This window comes from Ciconia boyciana, chromosome 1 (genome assembly GCF_034638445.1).
Source record: "Ciconia boyciana chromosome 1, ASM3463844v1, whole genome shotgun sequence".
Classification (NCBI taxonomy): Eukaryota; Metazoa; Chordata; class Aves; order Ciconiiformes; family Ciconiidae; genus Ciconia; species Ciconia boyciana.
In genome coordinates, this window is record NC_132934.1 from 152,887,146 (window position 1) to 152,906,554 (window position 19,409).

At 43.4% G+C, this 19,409-nt stretch overlaps 1 protein-coding gene across 1 annotated transcript in view; it reads right to left on the reverse strand.

Annotated features, from left to right (window-relative positions):
- TMEM255B (transmembrane protein 255B) overlaps positions 1–19,187 on the reverse strand; it is a 77,908-nt gene extending 58,721 nt beyond the window's left edge. Inside the window, exons 1-3 of the mRNA XM_072849827.1 lie at positions 19,082–19,187; positions 11,549–11,691; positions 6,800–6,862 (exon numbers count right to left, since the gene is read on the reverse strand). Coding sequence (XP_072705928.1) covers positions 6,800–6,862; positions 11,549–11,691; positions 19,082–19,142 — 267 coding nt within the window. The 5' untranslated portion in view covers positions 19,143–19,187. The remainder of the gene's footprint in view (positions 1–6,799; positions 6,863–11,548; positions 11,692–19,081) is intronic.
- Between the last annotated feature and the right edge of the window lie 222 nt (positions 19,188–19,409).

Below are 19,409 nucleotides of genomic sequence, written 5' to 3' on the forward strand. Positions count from 1 at the left end.
CTGTTCACATATTATTGGATATCGTCTGGCGGTACAGGACGCTAGGATCAAAAGACATAATCAATTATGCGAACTAATGGCAGATGAGAGAATGGGTTGTATTTCAGGAACTGCTGTTGAAAGATGAACAACATGAATTATATAAGCCAGACTTAGTATTTGTTAAAGATCAGGCCCTAGTAGTTGACATCACAGTAAGGTATGAGAGTAAACTAACATCGCTGGCTGATGCAGTGGCAGAGAAAGTTAAGAAATATCAACATCTAAAAGATCAAATCCAAGAACTGACAAATACCAATACTATCAAATTTATAGGATTTCCTCTAGGTGCACGTGGAAAATGGTATCAAGGCAATTATGAGTTGTTAGCAGAACTGGGAGTCTCCACTTCCCAACATGAAAAGGTCGCTCGTCATTTATCGAATCGGGCGCTATTTTCTTCAGTGGACATTGTACATGTATTTGCTGGCCAAGCATGGACTATTTTAAGATCTTAATGAACCACTGAATTGTGATTGTATCATTTAATGAATTGTTAATAAACTGATTCTTTCTATCTATCTATCTAAGGCAGGAGCTGGACCCCCCCAGGAGTGCCAACGGTGACAAAAGCTGCCAAGGGTGACAAAAGCTTGTGCTAGGGTATTGATAGTATGTAGGGATGTTATGGGCTCGGAACCATGACGTGTCATCTATACTGCCAAAAGACATTAATTACCGGTCTTTACTTAAAGGGTGGACGGGCCACCTTTATTTAATCCAGAAAAGGAACATGTATAATTTTATACATGTTCGATCAATAGCAAAAGGGACAAGTCCCGTTCCCTCTTCCCACAGACTCCTCTCCTCTCCACTCTCAGCCGTGCAGCCCCACCAGTTACTTTTGCTATGTCTGATCTCACTTGGCTGTGAACCCTTTAACTCACTAATCCAGTAGAAACTATTTTTGGCTGGAGCAAGGAAGAGGAGAAGAAGGAGTCAGCAAGATAGAGGAAGGAGGAAAGGAGGGAAGAGGAGAAAGGAAGACCTCTCTGTGTCAGTGGATATTTATATTTATTATAAATTGGAAATACTTACTTTAAATGCACAAGGTGAAAGAACTGCATTTAAAAAAAATCCCCAATATTTTACTTGGTCTTTCACTCTTGGAATACATCATACTAATAACAGCAAAATGTCTCTCATAATATTATACTAACTAAAATAAATTATAAACAACTTTTTAACTATTTACATGTTTATTGCCCATCAAATTTTCTTCTTTTAATTTCACTTGCCTTCCCTTTGGATGGTGCTTTCATACCCACAGACATACACATGTCCTCCTGCTCTTCAGCTGAAATAACTGAGCCTTCAAAACATCTCCAGTCATTTGTCTTGCTTCTACCCCTGACTTTGCTGAATATTCTCCTGCACTACAAGGAATAACACAGATTTCCCAGACCTACCATGGACAGACCACATTCAAAATCCTTCCCAAAAAGGATTAAAAAGGGTTCACAAAGCTGATTCCTGCCAAATAAGGCAGCTAATACCCAAGACTGCACCATGTTTATAGCATAAAAGGAGACTAGACAGTCTATACATAGGCTGCTCTGCTCTAAACTCAAAACTGGGCAGAGTTATAGTATGGTCTCTTTTATAATCTCCTCAATATTATAGAAGAGAAATATCATTGTCACTTAACATGGGATTCTTCTTACCACGCTTTAGCTATCTAAAACTCCAGAGTCTAGTCTAAATCGCCCCTGAAGGCTCCTTCCAGAACCTAAGGAGAGAACGAGATGCCTCCAAAGGGCACCGCATTACAGGAGTCTAAGAGGTAGGCATAAGAAAGCAGGAAGATGCTCTCAAAGAATAAGCTGCTTGATCTTACCAGCTAAGATGCTGTTATATTTTGAAAGGAATGCAGATAGCTAAAGAAGAGCCATGCTCAAGCTCATACAAGTGTCAGTGTCAACCTGTATCTTTATATAAATCTCTTTGTCTGTTTCTGAAATGTGCAGTTAGATCACACCACAAAATCTAGCGCACATTTATGACTGAAAAGATAGTAATAGGTCTTTTCAGTTTTAATCATTGTAAAGGTGCTAAACAAGACAAAAATAATTGCTAATTTGGTCCATTATTATCATTTTTACATCAGCATTAATTGTTTTTCCTGAACTATGTGAAATATGAGAACACAAAAAATAATCACTGAAAAAAAGAAGGGCTGTTGACTTTCTCTGAAGCCTGAGTTCAATGGAGAAATAATACCTTGGTAATGCCAACAATTGCCTTTACATTATCTGCATTTCCCTGGCAATACAATAAAGACTTCTTCCATTTATTTGTGCAGGAACATCAAAGATAGTCTCGGGAGATCTACAGAATTGTAGTGGTTTTTCTCTTTACATAAACAAGCTGCTTTAATTAGCTTAATATGTCATATGGAATCTATCAGCTATTAGCATCTTTGATCAAAATCTGCACTAAAGCCAGTTTCTTCCAGGATGTTTGATTTGCATGAAAAAGTAGATGAAGCACAATATGTTTGAACAGAGCAGAGTAGGTATCCATATCAGTATCTCTTTTTGGTGTACATATTAACCACCACCTTTACACAGAATGTCCAGTGGGCATTTTCTGATGGACATAATCAATTTACAAGATATATCAGATTAGAAAAGTGAAAGAGGTCTGGCTTTTACAATTCTGAAAAATGGCTCACACACGTAACTCCTTTAAAAAAGCTTTTCTTCTGAAAGAGATGCAAATACTAGTGGCAAGAAAATAATCAGAGATAATATTGAAATACTGCCTCACATACATCTCAACACAGGGTAGGAATGCATGCACTATCAGAAGAGAAAATTATTGCTTTGTTTCTCCAACTCCTGCTATAGTTGCTTTTCAGTACTTAATTTGAAATCTAATTATTGTTGACAGAGATTGGGAAGCAAGCAGGCACCTAAACTTAGCATCCCTTGAGAAGTCTGAAGAAATAACTTTGCCTCTTCTGTTTGTGTGCAGAGCTCCACTTTTTAACCTCCCTCATGTTTTCAAATTCCACTTTTGTCAGAAGCAACGTCTCCTCGGCTAAAATCACTACAACCATCTCTCTGAACAAGTCAAGGACCAGGTTGAGCCAGCTGAGCATTAGATTTATATCTGAGTATGTCCTAGACATGTCAGCAAGAAAATTAACTGTGTGTTAGCATGAAGAAAAAACAAGCAAGACTCAGCAATGGATTAATTCAGGGCTCAGACCTGCTGCAGACAACCGCCTTCATCGTAAGTAGTACCGAGGTTTGCTCTAACTCACACCTCCTGAGGGGTCACTCCTGCTTCTCTGACCCCTCCGAATCTTCTCTGCATCCTTTATGCTCCTGTACCTTCTCCCACCCCCTTCCTGCCTTTGCTGCTCTCTGCCGTAGCTGCGCTGCTGTCGGGGTGGCTCCCACAACCCTACCAAGAGCTCTTGCAGGCAGCACTGTGATATTGCAAATATTCAAAACCCTGACAGTTATTATGGTGCCCTTGCATCTCCCATCACTCTTGCAGGCACCACAGTTTCAGCATGCTCATTTTCAGCCTTGTGAACAGTACGGCTTGATGAGACTGGCATTGGAAAGACGTGTGAGCAGAAACTGTGAGCCAGTGCTTGCTTTATCCATCGGGTTAGCTAAAACAACATGCATGGTGTCTTATCGACATCGCACATTTAGAGAGTGCTTCATTTCTGGGTGCTAGCTCATGCCACCTCCACATTTATCTGAAGAGAAACCTTTTACAGCACTCCCTCAGCGCTACTGACTGCTCTCAGCTCAGCTCTGCTGCCATGAACCCCCCGCACATCCAGCCTTCCCCCACCTCTGTATGCAATTTGAGCATCTCATTTTCTAATTGGAAATGCTTTGTACTGTAATGCAAGGAGACAGCAAGCAAGCAAACAAGCAAGGATGCTTCATGTCTTACAATCAAATCCATTTGATTTGAGCAGTATCATATTTTCCACCCATCCGGCTGGACTAAGTGTGCCTTTGGAACGAAACAACTTACAGCTATACTCTGTTCTTCAATCCATGACCGGCTTTGCAGGGGACAAGAGAGGCAAAAAGGGACAGCAACACATTATTCTTCCATTTCTGCTGTTTGCCAGTTAGAAACATCCCAAATCAGTGCAAATCTTTAGTCAAAGGCAAATTTTGTTCCGCTGGTGCCAAGTTCTGCGTAGCAGAGCCAAGCACGAATGCTAAGAGCTGAAGTGAAATCATGCTAGTCAACGAGGCAGAGCCTGCTTCTGTAAGCAGCAGTTCCTTTGAATTAAGGGTTATACCTTGGTCAGCACATTGAACTCCCACTGTGGGCCCTGGGATGCCAAGAACGAGGTCAAAGAGGTGCAACATTATTAATGCTGTGTTTTAAGAACAAACCATTGTCCAGTCTGCCAAACTGTCCTTTCGTTCTTTCTCAAACCTCATGCTCGCATTTATTGAGTGCTGGATATTTGCTGGACTAGTTCTGCTAACCATTACATATTTCATATTGCACTTAGCATTTCATCAACCATGAATAAATCTGGACTTACAGAGGATAGGTCACAAGGAAATAGAACTTCAAGACAAAAAGAGAAATAGATATATGGAGAAAAGGTCAATTTAAAATAGATATTTTTTTTCTAGTGTAATTGAATCTACATTCATTTTCAATTTAAAAAAAAACAACAAAAATTAAGTATTGAGTCATTACAAGGGCCAGACAACTGTCAGAGCTACATGGGGTTGAACTCAAATTATACTGCAGTAATTGCTCAAAGGAAGTCCAGTTAAAATAGAAGCAACTGAGTAAACAATTTCTTTTCCTTCCCACCCCCTTTTTGTCCTGCTGCAATGCATAGAATTTTTAGTTACAGGAATATGACATTTCTGTTACATATCTGTGCTTATATAAGTCTTTACAATCTTATTGATGGCTGCAAATTTGTTAAAGCTGCTCTAAACCCTTTCAATCAAATATACTCAGTTACACCCCAGAGAATAATTACCGCCCTCAGTTGTAGTATGGCATAAACCTTTTCAATCTCATTTTCGTAACATTTGAAAACAAGCAGCTCAGCCTTAGCAAAGACAGTGTTTAAAGGCTTAGCCCAATGTGGATGGTAGTCAAAGCAAGAAGCATAATTACGCTTTCTAGTTATTTTATTGGTCTGCTCCCCAGAAACCCAATCTTTCAACAGCCAGATCATCACTAAGTGTCATTAGCAGAAAGCAGTTTTCCTTGTTCCATGCTGGGAAATGCAAACAGGCACTAATACCAAACATACTGGACGCTTATTTCTCCACAGTCCTTGTGTAAATGACACAACACGTTGAGCATTACATGGTTTAACTGCTGCTTACCCACCTTACGTCTTTTTCAGCCATTTTACTTTCTGCTAAGGACAGAAGCGACAGAAAACTAAGAGGCAGATTAGAGGAAAATCGACAGATAAAACAACCCTAAAATGTTATGCCTGTTAGTAAACTAGCATGAATGCTGTGGAAGACAAAGCTATTTTCATCTGCCCATCACTGAGTCTGCAACTTGGAATCTGCTGTTCATCCTGGTCTCTGATGTAGAAATCAGGGGCAATAGTTCTTAAAAACAAATAAGCTGTTTTCTTACTAGCAAAATTAACGAGGCCTGGCCTGCTGCAGATTTGTGTCTCACAGATCACATCCCATTTGGATTCTCTAGTGTTTAATAAGACATGAGCTGACATCGCAGCCTTTACCACCGTGGGGGAACTAATTCGTAATTCTCTCCTCTACCCACCTGTGAATTTTCATAAACCTTGAAGGAATTGCACACCTTTGAAGTCTCTACCTCCCTGCTGAATTTGCCTGAAATTGGTCAACACGTTAAAAAAATGGAAGGGGGAAGAGAGAAAGACACAGATAAACATCATGGCTTTATAAATCTCATTCCTTTGGGAAACCCAGCTAGGAACAAAAGTTAAAAGCAGGGGAATACTCCCAAATACATCACTGAAACTTAAAGGCAATGCAAAAAAAGTGATACTATGAAAGAAGTTTGCCTACAAATAGTGACAACAAGACTGTGTTTACAAAGAAGGAAACAGGAAATCACAACAGACTACTTGTAAGTAAAGTAGTTACTTGTTAGTAAAAAGCAAAGCAAATCCATCATTTCCTGCTCTGAGCTTAACACCACTCTTGATTTATACCAGTGAAGGCTCTGCATTATGAAATTAATCATATTTCATGATGCTTGGCTCTAATCAGTCTACTGTAAAGTGCACATTGGACATGCTGTTATTCAACCAAGACACTGCTATTTTTTGCCGAGAGCAAGGAAAGTGTAAGACTTTCCACAAACCCAGTCCTACACACTTTTCTTTACCCAGATGCCCCAAGGACTTTCTATGACATCCTCACGTAAATAAAAGCAAGGGGTTTGTAAAGCCAAGCTAAATCTAAAAACAAACCACACAGTGTCATCAGATCCTGTCTGACCTAGCCAGGGAATCTTGATAGCAAGAGCTCTGGGGCTTTTTCTTCTTTTAAAAATATATTGTTCCAGGAAAGTGTTCCTGACTTAAACTTCTTGCGCAGAATGAGATTACCTGTTACGGTTGAGCTGATTGCGTGGCTCGTTGCTGCCCAAACTGGCATGACCCACGCATTTTGTCTCTCTCCTCATCATTTTCCCAGCTACATGGTCCTGGCCAAGCTCTGGCACTCATCTGACCCCACCCTGTGTTTTTAAGACATTCTGATATGAAAAAATGAAAATGAAAAGGGCTGTTGCTTACCATTTGTCTTCTGTTCTCTACCAGGTGGATGCCAACAATCCCTAGGAAAGATCCAAATCCAAGCTAAGGCAAAGAACAAAACGAACAGAAACACATGAGGTCAGCTTATTTGGTCAACATACCAAAGCATTACAGTGATATCTGAGCTGATCTATCATACAGATGGGCTAATTGGGGTAGGTCAGGGGAAAGGGTGGAAGTTATTGCTGGACATAAATCATATAATGTAATGGGGAATGACCAGAACTGCAGTTCTTTGATACTTCAGAGCAAAACTTGTCATGTAGTAAATGGAAGCCTGTATAGACATATGCTTCTATAATCTGGCTACTTTTACCATAGTCACGTATAGTTTTACACAGCATAAAGCAAAAATTAAGCAAAGTAGGAGAAAAGAACGCTTACATTTAGCCCATACATCATTATTTTGCAGAATTGCAAAGCTCTAGGCAACTGCAGACAAACAGTTTTCCTCAAAAAATTGATGTGTTGCTGCCACGCAGTAGACCCAAGTTCAAACCCTTAGGGTTGGGTTTGCTTGATTTTAATGACTAAACACTATCACCCATCCCAGAAAAAGTTCTTGTTAAAATGCCAAAAGGACCAGTACCGTTAGTTTCAACGTGGTACAGGTGCAGCACCAACAGCCACAGGAGAGAGAGGAGGAAGGGACACTGGAGTAAGCTGGCCCTACCCTTCCCACCAGTGCAGCTTCAGCACCAGGCTGGCAGGAAAAGCCCCCTCCTTATGACGGGCCCATGAAGGTTTGGAGAGGTAGAAACTCCTTGGATTCGTGGTTAACACGAGGTAAAGGAGCAACAGGTGAGACCAGCCTTTCATCAGACCTTCCTGGAGTCAGGACTCCCACTGGGCTCATGTGGGCTTGGAGAAAAGGCGTCTCTGGTGCCACACACCTGAGACGTAGTTGGCCCCAGACTGAGAAGCAGCTGGAGCTGGAGTGCAGGTGCCAACAGACTCTTTCCATAGAGCTCCCTCCTTGCCTTGCCTGGCCACACGCTGCCCTGCGGTCACCTCAGTCTCAATCCTCCATCACTTCTACAGCCCTTGCTCCCCTCTTCACTAGGGCTGACACTCCTCTCTGCCCAGACACACCCCCAGTCACCCCCTCAGCTCCCACCCAACCCACCCCATGGATGGGGCATGACATTTCTGCTAAGGAATCTAAGCCCCTTTCTGGAACGAGGTCTCTGAATCTGGTTCAGAGCCTCTCCTCCAAGCACAAGTTAAGTTTTTAAGGACTACGCATCCCAGTCAAGGGCTTGAGCAATGCCCGTGAACTCCTTGCTGTTATGCACAACCGCTCACAGCAGAAAGCAAATTTCCTGCAAGCACTTTACTCGCTCAGTATCACAACAGGAATCTGTCGCTCCCTCTCAAAAAAGCAAATGTAGGGAAAGGAGATTTGCTCTTGAGTGCTTTGGGAAGATTTATGTGAAAGGGAGGCACAAGGACTAAAAGCAGAGACTTTGAAAAAGAACGAGTGTGCAAGTGCATCCATGCTGACAGCTGAATAGGAGAGAGACTTGAAACCCTGAGCAAGGACACTCTGTTCAGGGGACAGCAACTTTGAAAATTAAGATAACTACATCAAAATGACACCTGGTTCCAAGCCCCATTTTTCATCCCAACGGGAACAATCCATAAAGCCCCATTTATGGCTGATGCAGGGGACACAGAGCGGAGTAATATTATCCATGTGAAGAAAAAATGAGCAAATACAGAAGAATAGCAATTAAATCGGAAGGAGCAGAACCGTAGATAGGGATCACGATTTAAGCCACGGCATTGCTGAGATTGGTTTAGGGTCACATGCGCTGCTTTTTTTGTCTGTTTAGACAATAGGCTATTTGGGTTGGGAACTCTGGGAGTCCAGGTCAGTGTGGTGACTGGGACTATTGGACCCTGTAGACTCCTGGTTGAAAGATTTTAAAAATAGCAAATGAAAATAATACAAGCAGTAGTCATAGAGAAGTGACATTAAATATTTAAGTATAAACAATATTTATAAGGAAGTGAGGTTGAAGAAGCTCCAGCACTGGCTTTGCAGCCCGTTCCACAAAGACAGCCCTAAAGCCAAACTGATGATCAAGCAGTAATCTACCAAATGCAGACACCTTCCAAAGTGGATTATACTAACTCAGCTACACACAGAAATATTTTATGTTAAATTACTTTGGATGCATAAATGCAGATAATACCTACCACTATAAAGATGTCTTTAGAAAAAAGCTTTTTCCAAATAAATGACAAGTGACCACATATGCAGAGAAATTAAGGCACCTATCTCTTCTTGAAGCCAACAGGAACTAAGCAGAAGCCCAAATTATATTATGGATCTAGCCCTAAAGCCCTGCTCTGCAAATGCTTCTAGATGCAAGTCAATTTATGCAAGTGGGTAGTCTTATTCACATTTGTAGGTATTTGCAAGACTGGGACTAATTCTGCATGGTTTTTAACACCAAAATCCCTTACAGGGAGATTTAGATCAGTGGAGTTCAGTGGATACAGGGAGATTTAGGTCAGTGGAGATTTAGATCTCACCTACCAGCTCTGAAGTTAATATTTTACTACTGAATTCTATGAGAACTAGACCTTATTTTTCATTGCAATTAACACTGTCTGCCCTCATAATCTTTCTTTTCTTCGAGCCCAAGAGTTAAACATGCAGTGTCGAATTCCTTCCCCTAGCTTTAGGTACCTAAAACTTTGGGATGAGTGCTATGTTGGTTTGCTAAGCTCCCTCTACTGTCAGCGGAGAAGAGAAGCACCTTCTGAGGGTTACCCAGCTCATTCTGAAAGAGGTGGCTGGCTTTGCGCGGAGGCGGAGGAGAGGCCACCCCATGGTCCATCTGCCAGTGCTGCACTGGAGTCAACCTCTGGCAATGAGGCAGGAACACAGCAGTGCTGTCATACACCTCTGGCTAGGCTTCTGGCAAGGTATCACGCAAGGTTTGTGTGGCACCTTTAACTCTTGCTAAATGTTTGGGATATTTAGTGTATTAATGAAGTTTACACTGACAATTACCCATCACTCTTTCTCAGTTACTTCAGGAATCCATCACATGTGCACAAGAATCCTGAATTTTATGAAAATCATTTAGCTCCAACAATCTTTTGAGGGGGAAAATTATTAATAAAAAGTTTTGTTTCCCAAGTGTTCCGATAAATTCTAGCTATTCTATCTGGTTATTAATGACTCCAAGATTTAAAAAAAAATAATTTAGTAGATTATATTTTTCAGTTTAGCGAATAGACATTGCATTATTTCTAAAAGAAACAAAATGCTGAAATAAACTCGTTTGTGCACATGGGTTTATTACTTATTACACTTATTAAAGACAACAGTTTAAAAATGAAACCTCTTTCAAGGGAATGAATGCAGCTAATATGGTCTTCTAAAATATTTTAATTCAAGTTACAGAAGAAGAAGAGACCTTTATCAGTACTAATCTATCTATTTTAGCTTAATGAAAGGAAAATTCATTCTTTTAAGGTTTTATTCTTGGAACTACTTTTTGTTCTATTTTTAAAACACCACTCCTTATAGATCATTATCCCAGAATTATCTTTCTGAAAGACCTGTTCTCAGCATGACACTAAGATGTAAGAGGACTAGCTTAGGAGGAACAGTTCTAACTCACAAATTATTAATGGCAATGCAAAATGTATGCACAGTATTAAAAGATACATATCCCTCTTCTCTGGGCATTTCATTCCATAGAGAACAAGAAATAACGGTACATTACAACACGTTTTGGTAGTGGTGGAGCCACATGCCTAAGCAGGTGCCTAACTCTTAGTAGATGAGTTTCTTTCCTCACCTTGCACCCTCTGCCTCCTCCTGACTGGCTTGGGGAGACCAAACGAGGCAGATGGGCCTTTCTCTATCTGCTGCCTGTACTCCTCTTTTTAAAAACTCAGCCCAGGTATCTCTAAAAACTTTTTGACTCCAGGGGTTTCCACCCTTTTGGATACAACCGATCCCTTCTTCTGAGATCAGAAAGGGCCATGGGGGTCGAACCGGCAAGGGTCTGGCAGGGCTACCCCTCCCCAGAAGTCACAGAGGCACCGCAGGGCAAAACAGATGCAACTCGAACCTTGTGCCCAGTGCAGGAACACATTTAAGCGGTCTGCTCCCCCAGCAAAAACAAGACCGAGGATTTCGGAAGGGGACCTTGTGCGAGAGGACTGACAGCAAGACTGCACAAGAAGATGTTAGGCAGGCTCCAGGGAGAAGCTTCCATATGCCCATCCGCAGGGCTTTCCCTGCGAAGGACCCAGCAGAATTCCTGGCACACGGACATGAGAGCGGAGTGGCTCTTTCTGCCATCAATGTAGTAAACCTCTAAAAGGTCATTTAAATCTATCCCATGCCCGCTGTCCAGTCACTTATATGCCCACATTTAACAGAGGTCAGTGGGAAGTCAAGCGCAGGTTCTCACGTAGACCCCTGAGCCCAGCACACTGCTGTGCAGCGCAGCCTTGACCCCCTTCTGCCCCCTAACAGCCTCCCCTTCGGGGCACTTCGGAAAAACAGAGTTTACCTCCCTCCCTTATCACACACTAGAACTCGATCGAAACAAAGGAGTCTCTCTCTCCTGTGAAACGCAACAGGACTGAATTTTCTTTCCTTCTTTCTTTTTTTTAATCAATCAGAGCTTCCCATATCCAGCTGATAATAATTTATCTGGTTGTACCCAATAATCTAAAATAGGTTTCTTTACTCACAACGATGCCTGGGTAGTAGCCTCCCACGGTAACATTTTCTGTTCTTGTGGTAGCTGCCAGACCTATGGTCAGTATGAAAACGGACACTACCAGCAGAGAGACTGTGAACCAAAGCGAAGTCTTCTTTCTTTTTGCAAATTGTCCTGTAGGGAGTGGGGAGGAAAAAAAGAGAGCTTTTCATTGCAATCATGGCAGAACAAATACAAGATATCGGAAGACTTTCTTTTGTTCTCCCGCTAAGGAAAAGAGCTGGCAGACAACAGAGGGAATTAAAAAACGCAGAGTTAGCTAGAGCTCAGCATAGCTTAAGGCACACACATTGGGTACATGCATGAGACGAGGTTTTATTAAGCTGAACTGAAAGTCAGTGACAATGATAATTATGCCTTGTCTTCAGTAATGTTTATAATTAAGTGTTGCTCACATCCATAAGTCAGATCCTGCAGCCCTTAAACGCTTATCTACGTGAAGTGCCAATTTGACTCTACCTGGACAGAACATAAAAATTTATATTTTAAACAAGATTAGCAGAAGCTCTCCATGCTATCATGAAAACAGATGTGCTCCTCATATTTACTAGGACAAGCAAACCAATCTGTATATTTTAAAGCAAAGCTGTAATATAGTTGATCAGGTAATGATAGATGGGACTACCTTTTTAAATAGTAGCTGCTGAGTGAAATACGTTCAGTCTCACTGGGATTTGGATTCAGATACCCGAAAGTGAAAAACGGCAGGCTCATCTACCGCTTTCAGCCTGCTTCAAGTCACTTAACCTTGTTATGGTGGTGGCATATCTGAGCTGCAACCACAGGTTACTAACATCAGAGCCCCAGCCCATAGCACAGACTTATTTAAGACTTACTTAAAACCAGCAATCGATACATGACCCTAGCTAACAAAAGGCACCCAAATGAATCAAACTGCGGTCCCCTTTTCTGGTGTTTTTGCTTCGAAAGTGCTTTGAAAGCGCTGGGCCATGCGATGCCGTGCTACCCTAGGCTGCAACGGGGCAGGACGGAGCTCCAGCGAGAGCACAACCTGCCCGTAGCACGGGGCCAATGTCTCTGCCCTCCGCGGCCCCACGAAGCTGCCTGTGTGTCCCGTCTCGGGATGAGGCAGAGGCTGTGGCGTTGCACTGAATACTGGAGGCAACAGCCCTCGCCAGGGAGGTAAGGTAAGAGGGGAAGGCAGCCTGGTGTGGATCAGGCTCTGAGGGTGAGGCATGATGGTGCTGCTGTAAGCAAAAGCAGGGTAAATGCAGGAAAGTCAAAAAGCAAGCAGAAGCCATTTGCAATGAGTCACTTGAGTTACGTGGCCAATTTAAAGGCAGGTAACTCAGTTAAAGGTTTACAGTTCAAAAGCCAGGATAGATTAGTGATGTTTGCAAGCCAAGCCAAATAATTTCAATGAATAAATAAATGCATTTATAATAAAAATCTGTATGTTTGCTGACATTTCTCCAGTAGAGCAACCAGCCAAAATTAGTCCAGTCTTTTAGCAGGAAATGCAAGCAACTTTACTGAAGACAAATATCATCTATTGAGCTTAGGCGAGCCTCTTTTCACCTGCGTGTACAAAGTCTTCCTGCTAAATATCAAGAAATAATTCATAGGACTCTCCAGACATCTCCCCTCCAGCCTGTGCCCCAGTTGTCTGCCTCTGGCCCTGTTAATCCCTGGGCGGTCACTGGGGATATGGAAATGGAGAGGCTCTTCACTATCAGTCAGTTCTTTGCCAAGTGTATGGGGTTAAAGGCAGTTCTTTCAAGGAAGCCAGTTCACATGGCCAAGAGGGGAAAGCAGACTTCAGACTTGTAACTCCACAAATCAGTTGCCCTTCTGATAAATTAAAATGATTCATTCAATATATCCACCAGATTTTAAATAATATCTGATGTCCTTGCCACCTCTATAATCTTTGAAAAGTCATGGAGATCGGGGAATCCCCAATAACTGAAGACAAATGCTCCACCTATCTTTAAAAAGGGCCAAAATGATGATTCGGGGAATTACAAGCCAATCAACCTCACTGGTTCCTGGGAGGCTGGGACCAAAAATATGGAGCAAATCCTCTTGTGAGACATTTCTGGGCACATAAGGAAAAGGTGATTGGCAACAGTCAGCATGGATTTACCAGAGGCAAATCATGTCTGACCAACCCAGCTGCCTGCTATGACAAAATGACTGGACTTGTGGAGCAGTGGATATCTTTTACCTTAAATCTAGCAAGCTTTTTAAAATGTATCCCACAGCTTTCTCATAACCCAATTGGGATGTCATGGCCTGGAGAGGTGGACAAGCAGATGGTTAAAAAATTAGCTGGATTGCTGGGTTTAGAGGGAGTGGTTAATGGATTGTACTCTACCTGGAGGCCAGTAGCAAGTGGAGTACCATGGGAGTCTGTCTTGGGACCTGTCCCATTTAATGTATTCATCAATGAGGAGCAGCTCTGCTGAAAAGGACCTGGGGGTGTTGGTAGGCAATGAGCTGAACATGAACCAGCAGCGTGCCCTGGTAGCAAAGTGACCAACAGCATCCGGGGCTGTATTAACAGGAGCATCATCAGTAGATCAGGAGTAACTACGCACCTCTATTCAGCACTCTTTAGACCACATATAATATTACACCCAGTTTTGGGCCCCCAGTACAGGAAATACATGAATTAACTACTGTGAATTCAACAGAGGACCCCAAACAGGGTCAGGGGGCCGGTGCACTCACTGTATGAGAAGAGGCTGAGGGAACAGGGCTTGCTCAGCCTAGAGATGAGACAGCTTTTGGCAGGGCTAGTAGCAGCCTTCCAGTCCCTATAAGGCAGTTGTCAAGAGGACAGACTCAGGCTTTTCATAGTGGTGCACAGCAGGAGGACAAAAGACAGTTGACACAAACTGAAACGCAAGAAGTGTTTCAGATGGGGTATAAGGAGAAAAAAATTCTACATTAGGACAGTCAAGCATTGGAACAAGTTGCCCAGAGAGGTTGTGGTGTCACCATCCTTGGAAGTTTTCAAGATTCAACCGGGAAAAGCCCTGAGCAACCTGGTCTGACCTCACAGCTGACCCTGCTTTGAGCAGGAGGTTGGACTAGCAACTTCCTGAGGTGCCTTCCCACCTGAATTATTCTATGATTCTATGGTTTTATGATAGTCAAGACAGCTACACTAAAGGTAGCTTGGGTATGCATGCTCACACCCACTGTTATGAAACTGCAGCTGCAATGTAGACATACTCTAAAGGGACATAGGAACGCAAACCTTCTGAAAGTCAATGGGACAGACGCTCCCCAGCCAAGTGTTTCTGAAACCACTGAATGTCTGCTTTTATGAAAAGTGCCTGAGGAGCCAAGCCTCCACATTTTTCTCAAAGTAACACCTGTACCGGCAAAGGTTAACCAGATTGCATGGAGATAAACTAAGGATCCAACCTGCCCTCCAGAGTTTTGGTTATCAATAATGATGTGCAAAAAAGAAAGACATGAGTTCGATTGCCCAGACTGAATTTGCTGGAAAACGTCTTAGGAAAAGCATGCTCTTATTAGTAATTGGAGTAAATCGGATGTGGATTTAGTGAGATAAAACAGAAAAGGATGTCATTATTTATAGGGTCATTTTTTGGACTGAACTACATTTTGACTTTGAAATTTACACATGCCAGAAAGCATTTACATATGTGATACCCTTCAGTCCTCACATTCATTGATCTTTTACCAGCTGCGTCTCAAATCAGAGGCAAATATCCAATCATATCTCTTCTTTTTCATACTCCAGTTTGGCAACTCTCATAACTACATGTAGTTAGCTATACACTCCACCCTTAGGAGAGATGACTTACTGGCAGGAGCACAGAAAGGCCCCTTCTGGAGCAGAGACTGGCACACGCAAGCAAGCCACATGCTAAGAGGAGATGGGTAGAAATAGGTCTAAATTGGTTTCTGCTCTGGCTCTCTGGACTTCCTTAACTCACATCAATAAAAATCTTTGTCATCTTTATCAAAATCTGTCTAATTACATGCATATAAGTCACCAGCATATTGTGAAGCCTAAGTAATATTTGTAAAGCAGCATAATATCTTCAGATGAAAAAGGCTACAGCTGCAAAGGGTTCCTACTATTAGCTCCCTTCTGCTATTTCAGTCACGTTGGCTCACAAGATTTTTTGAGTCCTTGTTTACTGGTGTTTGTAGCAGTTGCCATGCAGTTTTTTGGACTTGCTTTTACTGTACCTACCAGCCAAAACCCAATGCCAGACAGTTCCCTCAGGAGCCCTGTCCACAGCACAGAGAGAGAAGCTGGCCCAGCCTTCTTCCCTGACACTCTCTGCAGCAGGGCTTGGACCAAAGGCTGACCATGTACAAGAACAGCCGTTAAATTAAGAGCAGAGGAAATATTGCTGTTTGTATTTCTAGGCTGAATTTTCTTCCAACACTGACGTTCCTGTAGTGCAGGAAACAGTTAATGCAGGCTATTGACTTTCCAATTTTTTAATACTGAAGTGACTCTCAGAATAATTTTGACATTTATCCCCTTTAACTTCTTTAATAATGATTCAGTACGAACACACAAACTCTTAGTCTGGACCTTACTCCAATTTAGTTATAGCTTCAAATTCATATCTCTGGCATACCAAAAATCAAGCATGTATAAAGAAATCTTCTCATCATATCCTTATTAGCATTAGCTTGAGGCCAGGGTCAATAGAGGGTGTGAATGTGTTATTACCTTCTACTGACAATATTCTTCAGCAGTTTTGGCCAGAGAAGTATTAACTGAGTTTTGATACTGCAGCAATGGGCACTACAATAAAAGGTGGAAGATAAATAAGAGAGGTAACGCTGCTTCCACATCATGGCTTGTGCTCTGCCTGGCATAGACTTAAATTGTGCATGCAAAGGAACAGTCCCAGAAACACTCTCTGCTTTGCTTGCTAAACATCTGTCAGGCAAAGTACCTGCTTGAGCCACTCAGCCCTGCTACCCCAATGGAAGGAAAGAGAACGCCGTCAGGACAAGGAGGAGAGACATCAGACGGCTGTCTCCTTGGGACAGAGAAAGGCCCATAAGGAGAGAAATTGAGATCATCCTCCAGAGGGTAAAAAGAAAAAGTGCCTGCTGAAGACCAAGCTCTGCTGGACTCAGCAAAATCTTTTGTCCGTTCATCAGCTGCAGAAGACAAAATTATATTTACAATGCTCTGTTCACAATGGCCAGGGGATAAATTCCAATTTGTAGGAAGACTATGGAAAACGAATGGTTTTGTGGGGAGGGTATAGATCAGATGGGTGGTAGAATGCAAAGTGGTAGATCTGTTGGTGAATGGTAGGGTCTGGATTTGAATGAAGCAAAGGGTGAGTTTAAAAGGAGAATTAACAAATTTATGATGAAACATGTCCATGGTACAGAATGTGTCCAATGGTCAAGGGAAAGAGTGAAACAGCATCTCTCAACTCTGGAAAACTTGCATATCATCCGCAATTTAACCAAAAAAAAGTCTACATTTAGACTTGACTGCTCCATTTAAAATCCAGCTCCAGACATCGCAAAGTCTATTAAAAAGTGTGGAATGATTTTTGGCAAGGAAAGAATCGTTGCAGGATGTAGCAATTTGCTGGGTTCACAATCACATTTGCTGAATATTAGCACTGCACAATTTCATACCTTTCTCTTTGATCTAGTTAAGGTGATCTAAATGGAAACACTTATTCCAAATAATGCCCCAGCCCAATGTGCATTAGCATCCTAATATGAGAAAAGATAAGGGAGGAAACTTTTGTAGCAGAAAAAACAGTGCATTTTTATTACCTAATGAATACTACTAAAAATTGTGACATGTTTCAGAGAGTGGCATTAACCATACATAACAAGATAATAAGCAGAAATTCACCAGAGACACAGGAGTATAGTATCAAAGGTAGCCACTGCTTCCCTGCTATCAAGAAAATACTTAAGGGAAGATCTTTGGAGCCAAATTAATAATTTTTACTTACTGCAGTGCTCACTTCAGTGCCATCTCTCTCTTGGCTACAGTTTTCATTGTGTATTTTCAAAACTGGTTTATGCCAGTGAAATTGAATTAATCCTACATTGCCTCCCAAAATTAAATGTGATGGACTGAGATGCTTAAAAGAGATATTCACACCTGCTCTTGGTGATTACTTTCCCTCTTCTGATTAAATGCTTGACTTGTCCAGAGTGCTGAACTAATTAAACCAGATGCAACAGCATTCGTTTCGAGCCACAAGATAGCAGCTTTGATCAGGCCCGTCTCTTATCTTTATTACGAATGTGTTGAGGAAGAATCCGTGAGTGTGTTATATATTCAAGACCATAGGAAACATCACTGTGCTCTTTTACAATTCCATTTAAAAAAATTAAAAGAAAATCAAAAAACCCCCACAAACCCTCCTTTGACACTATGTAGTATAGCTATAGTAAGTGATATCATGCAGTATCACCATGACTTCACTGCTTTGGCAGCAATTGTTTCACTAATAAATAATTTAATGAGCAGCTAACCACTAGTTTAAGGCTAGCATACAGATTCTTCTTTTTCGGCTGATTACCTGAAAATGCTCTTAAGTTACAGCCCATCTTCCACTGCTACTTTTGCAACACTGATACCATTTTTCCTCCAAATTTAAGACAAAAATTAAGATCTAATACATTTTTTAACTGGCTGTTACAATCCTTGGGTACATAGCAAAGTCTCTCTTTATCCTTCCAAACACTACGCAGAGTAACTCCTAGCAGTACGTTCTGTATTTTCTTGACTTTAATGAATCTCCCTGGAATAATGAAATACGTGTCCTTTCTTGTGCGTATGCGTCTGTTTTTCAGGACGTACGCTGTAAACCCAAGCAGCACACCACTTTAGCAACGAACCACTAAATTAGTAGAGACAGGAGGAAGAAAACCCACTGCCACCCGGGTCGGATGCTAACTGACCAAAAGCCTGTCACCGCCAGCCGCCGCGCACCCCGCCAGGGCCACCAGCCTGCCCCACGCCAGCCCCGCACCCTGCTGACATTGCCACCTGCTCCAGCACAGCGACTGGCCCTTTTCATCAAGCAGACGAGGACACCTCTTACATTAATCTTCTATTAACGTCCCGTGCAAAGCCAGCCGCTCTAATGTTAAACCATCAGCGCAGCGACTCGCTAAGCAGGGCGGAAAGCTCAAAAGAGAAACGGGGGTTTTTACACACCTCAGGCAGCGAGAGGAAGAGAGACGGCGTGACCCACGCTGGCAACCTCAGGCTGAAATCCCCCGGCGCCCCCACTCCGCGGGGACACGGCCGGGCAGAGCCCCCGCCTGCGCCCTTCCGACCAACGCGCGGAGGCAGCCGCGCCTCCCCGGGGAAGCCCCCGCTCCCCTCCAGCCTCGCCCGCCCGTCCAGCCCCCGCAGCCGGCTGCCGGCTCCCGCTCTCCCGCTCAGCCGCCGGGCTGGGCGCCGCCCCGCGCCCCCGCCGCTGCCTCCCCGGGGCTCACGCACTCGGCGGGGCAGGAAAGTTGCGGCGGGGCAGGTGCCGGGGCTCACCTGTGGGGTCCAGCACGGCCAGCGGACCCGACACCGCGGGGGCGGGCGGCGGCGCCATCATCTTCCGCGGGCGCCTCCGCTGCGCTCCGCTCCGCTCCGCTCCGCGCCTCGCCGCGCTGCGGCCGCCGCTGGCCGCGGGGTGCGGACGGCCCGGCGGGCCCGCCCCGCGGGGGAGCGCGGCGGGGGGCGGGGGCGGGGCGAGCGGCGCTGCCCCGGGCGCCGGCGGCGGCGCCGGCCGTTTCCTAACGGTTGACCGGCCGTTGCCGCCCCTGCCCCGCGGCTAACGGCGGCGGTCCCGCAGCCCTGCGGGGGAACGGGGCGGCCCCGG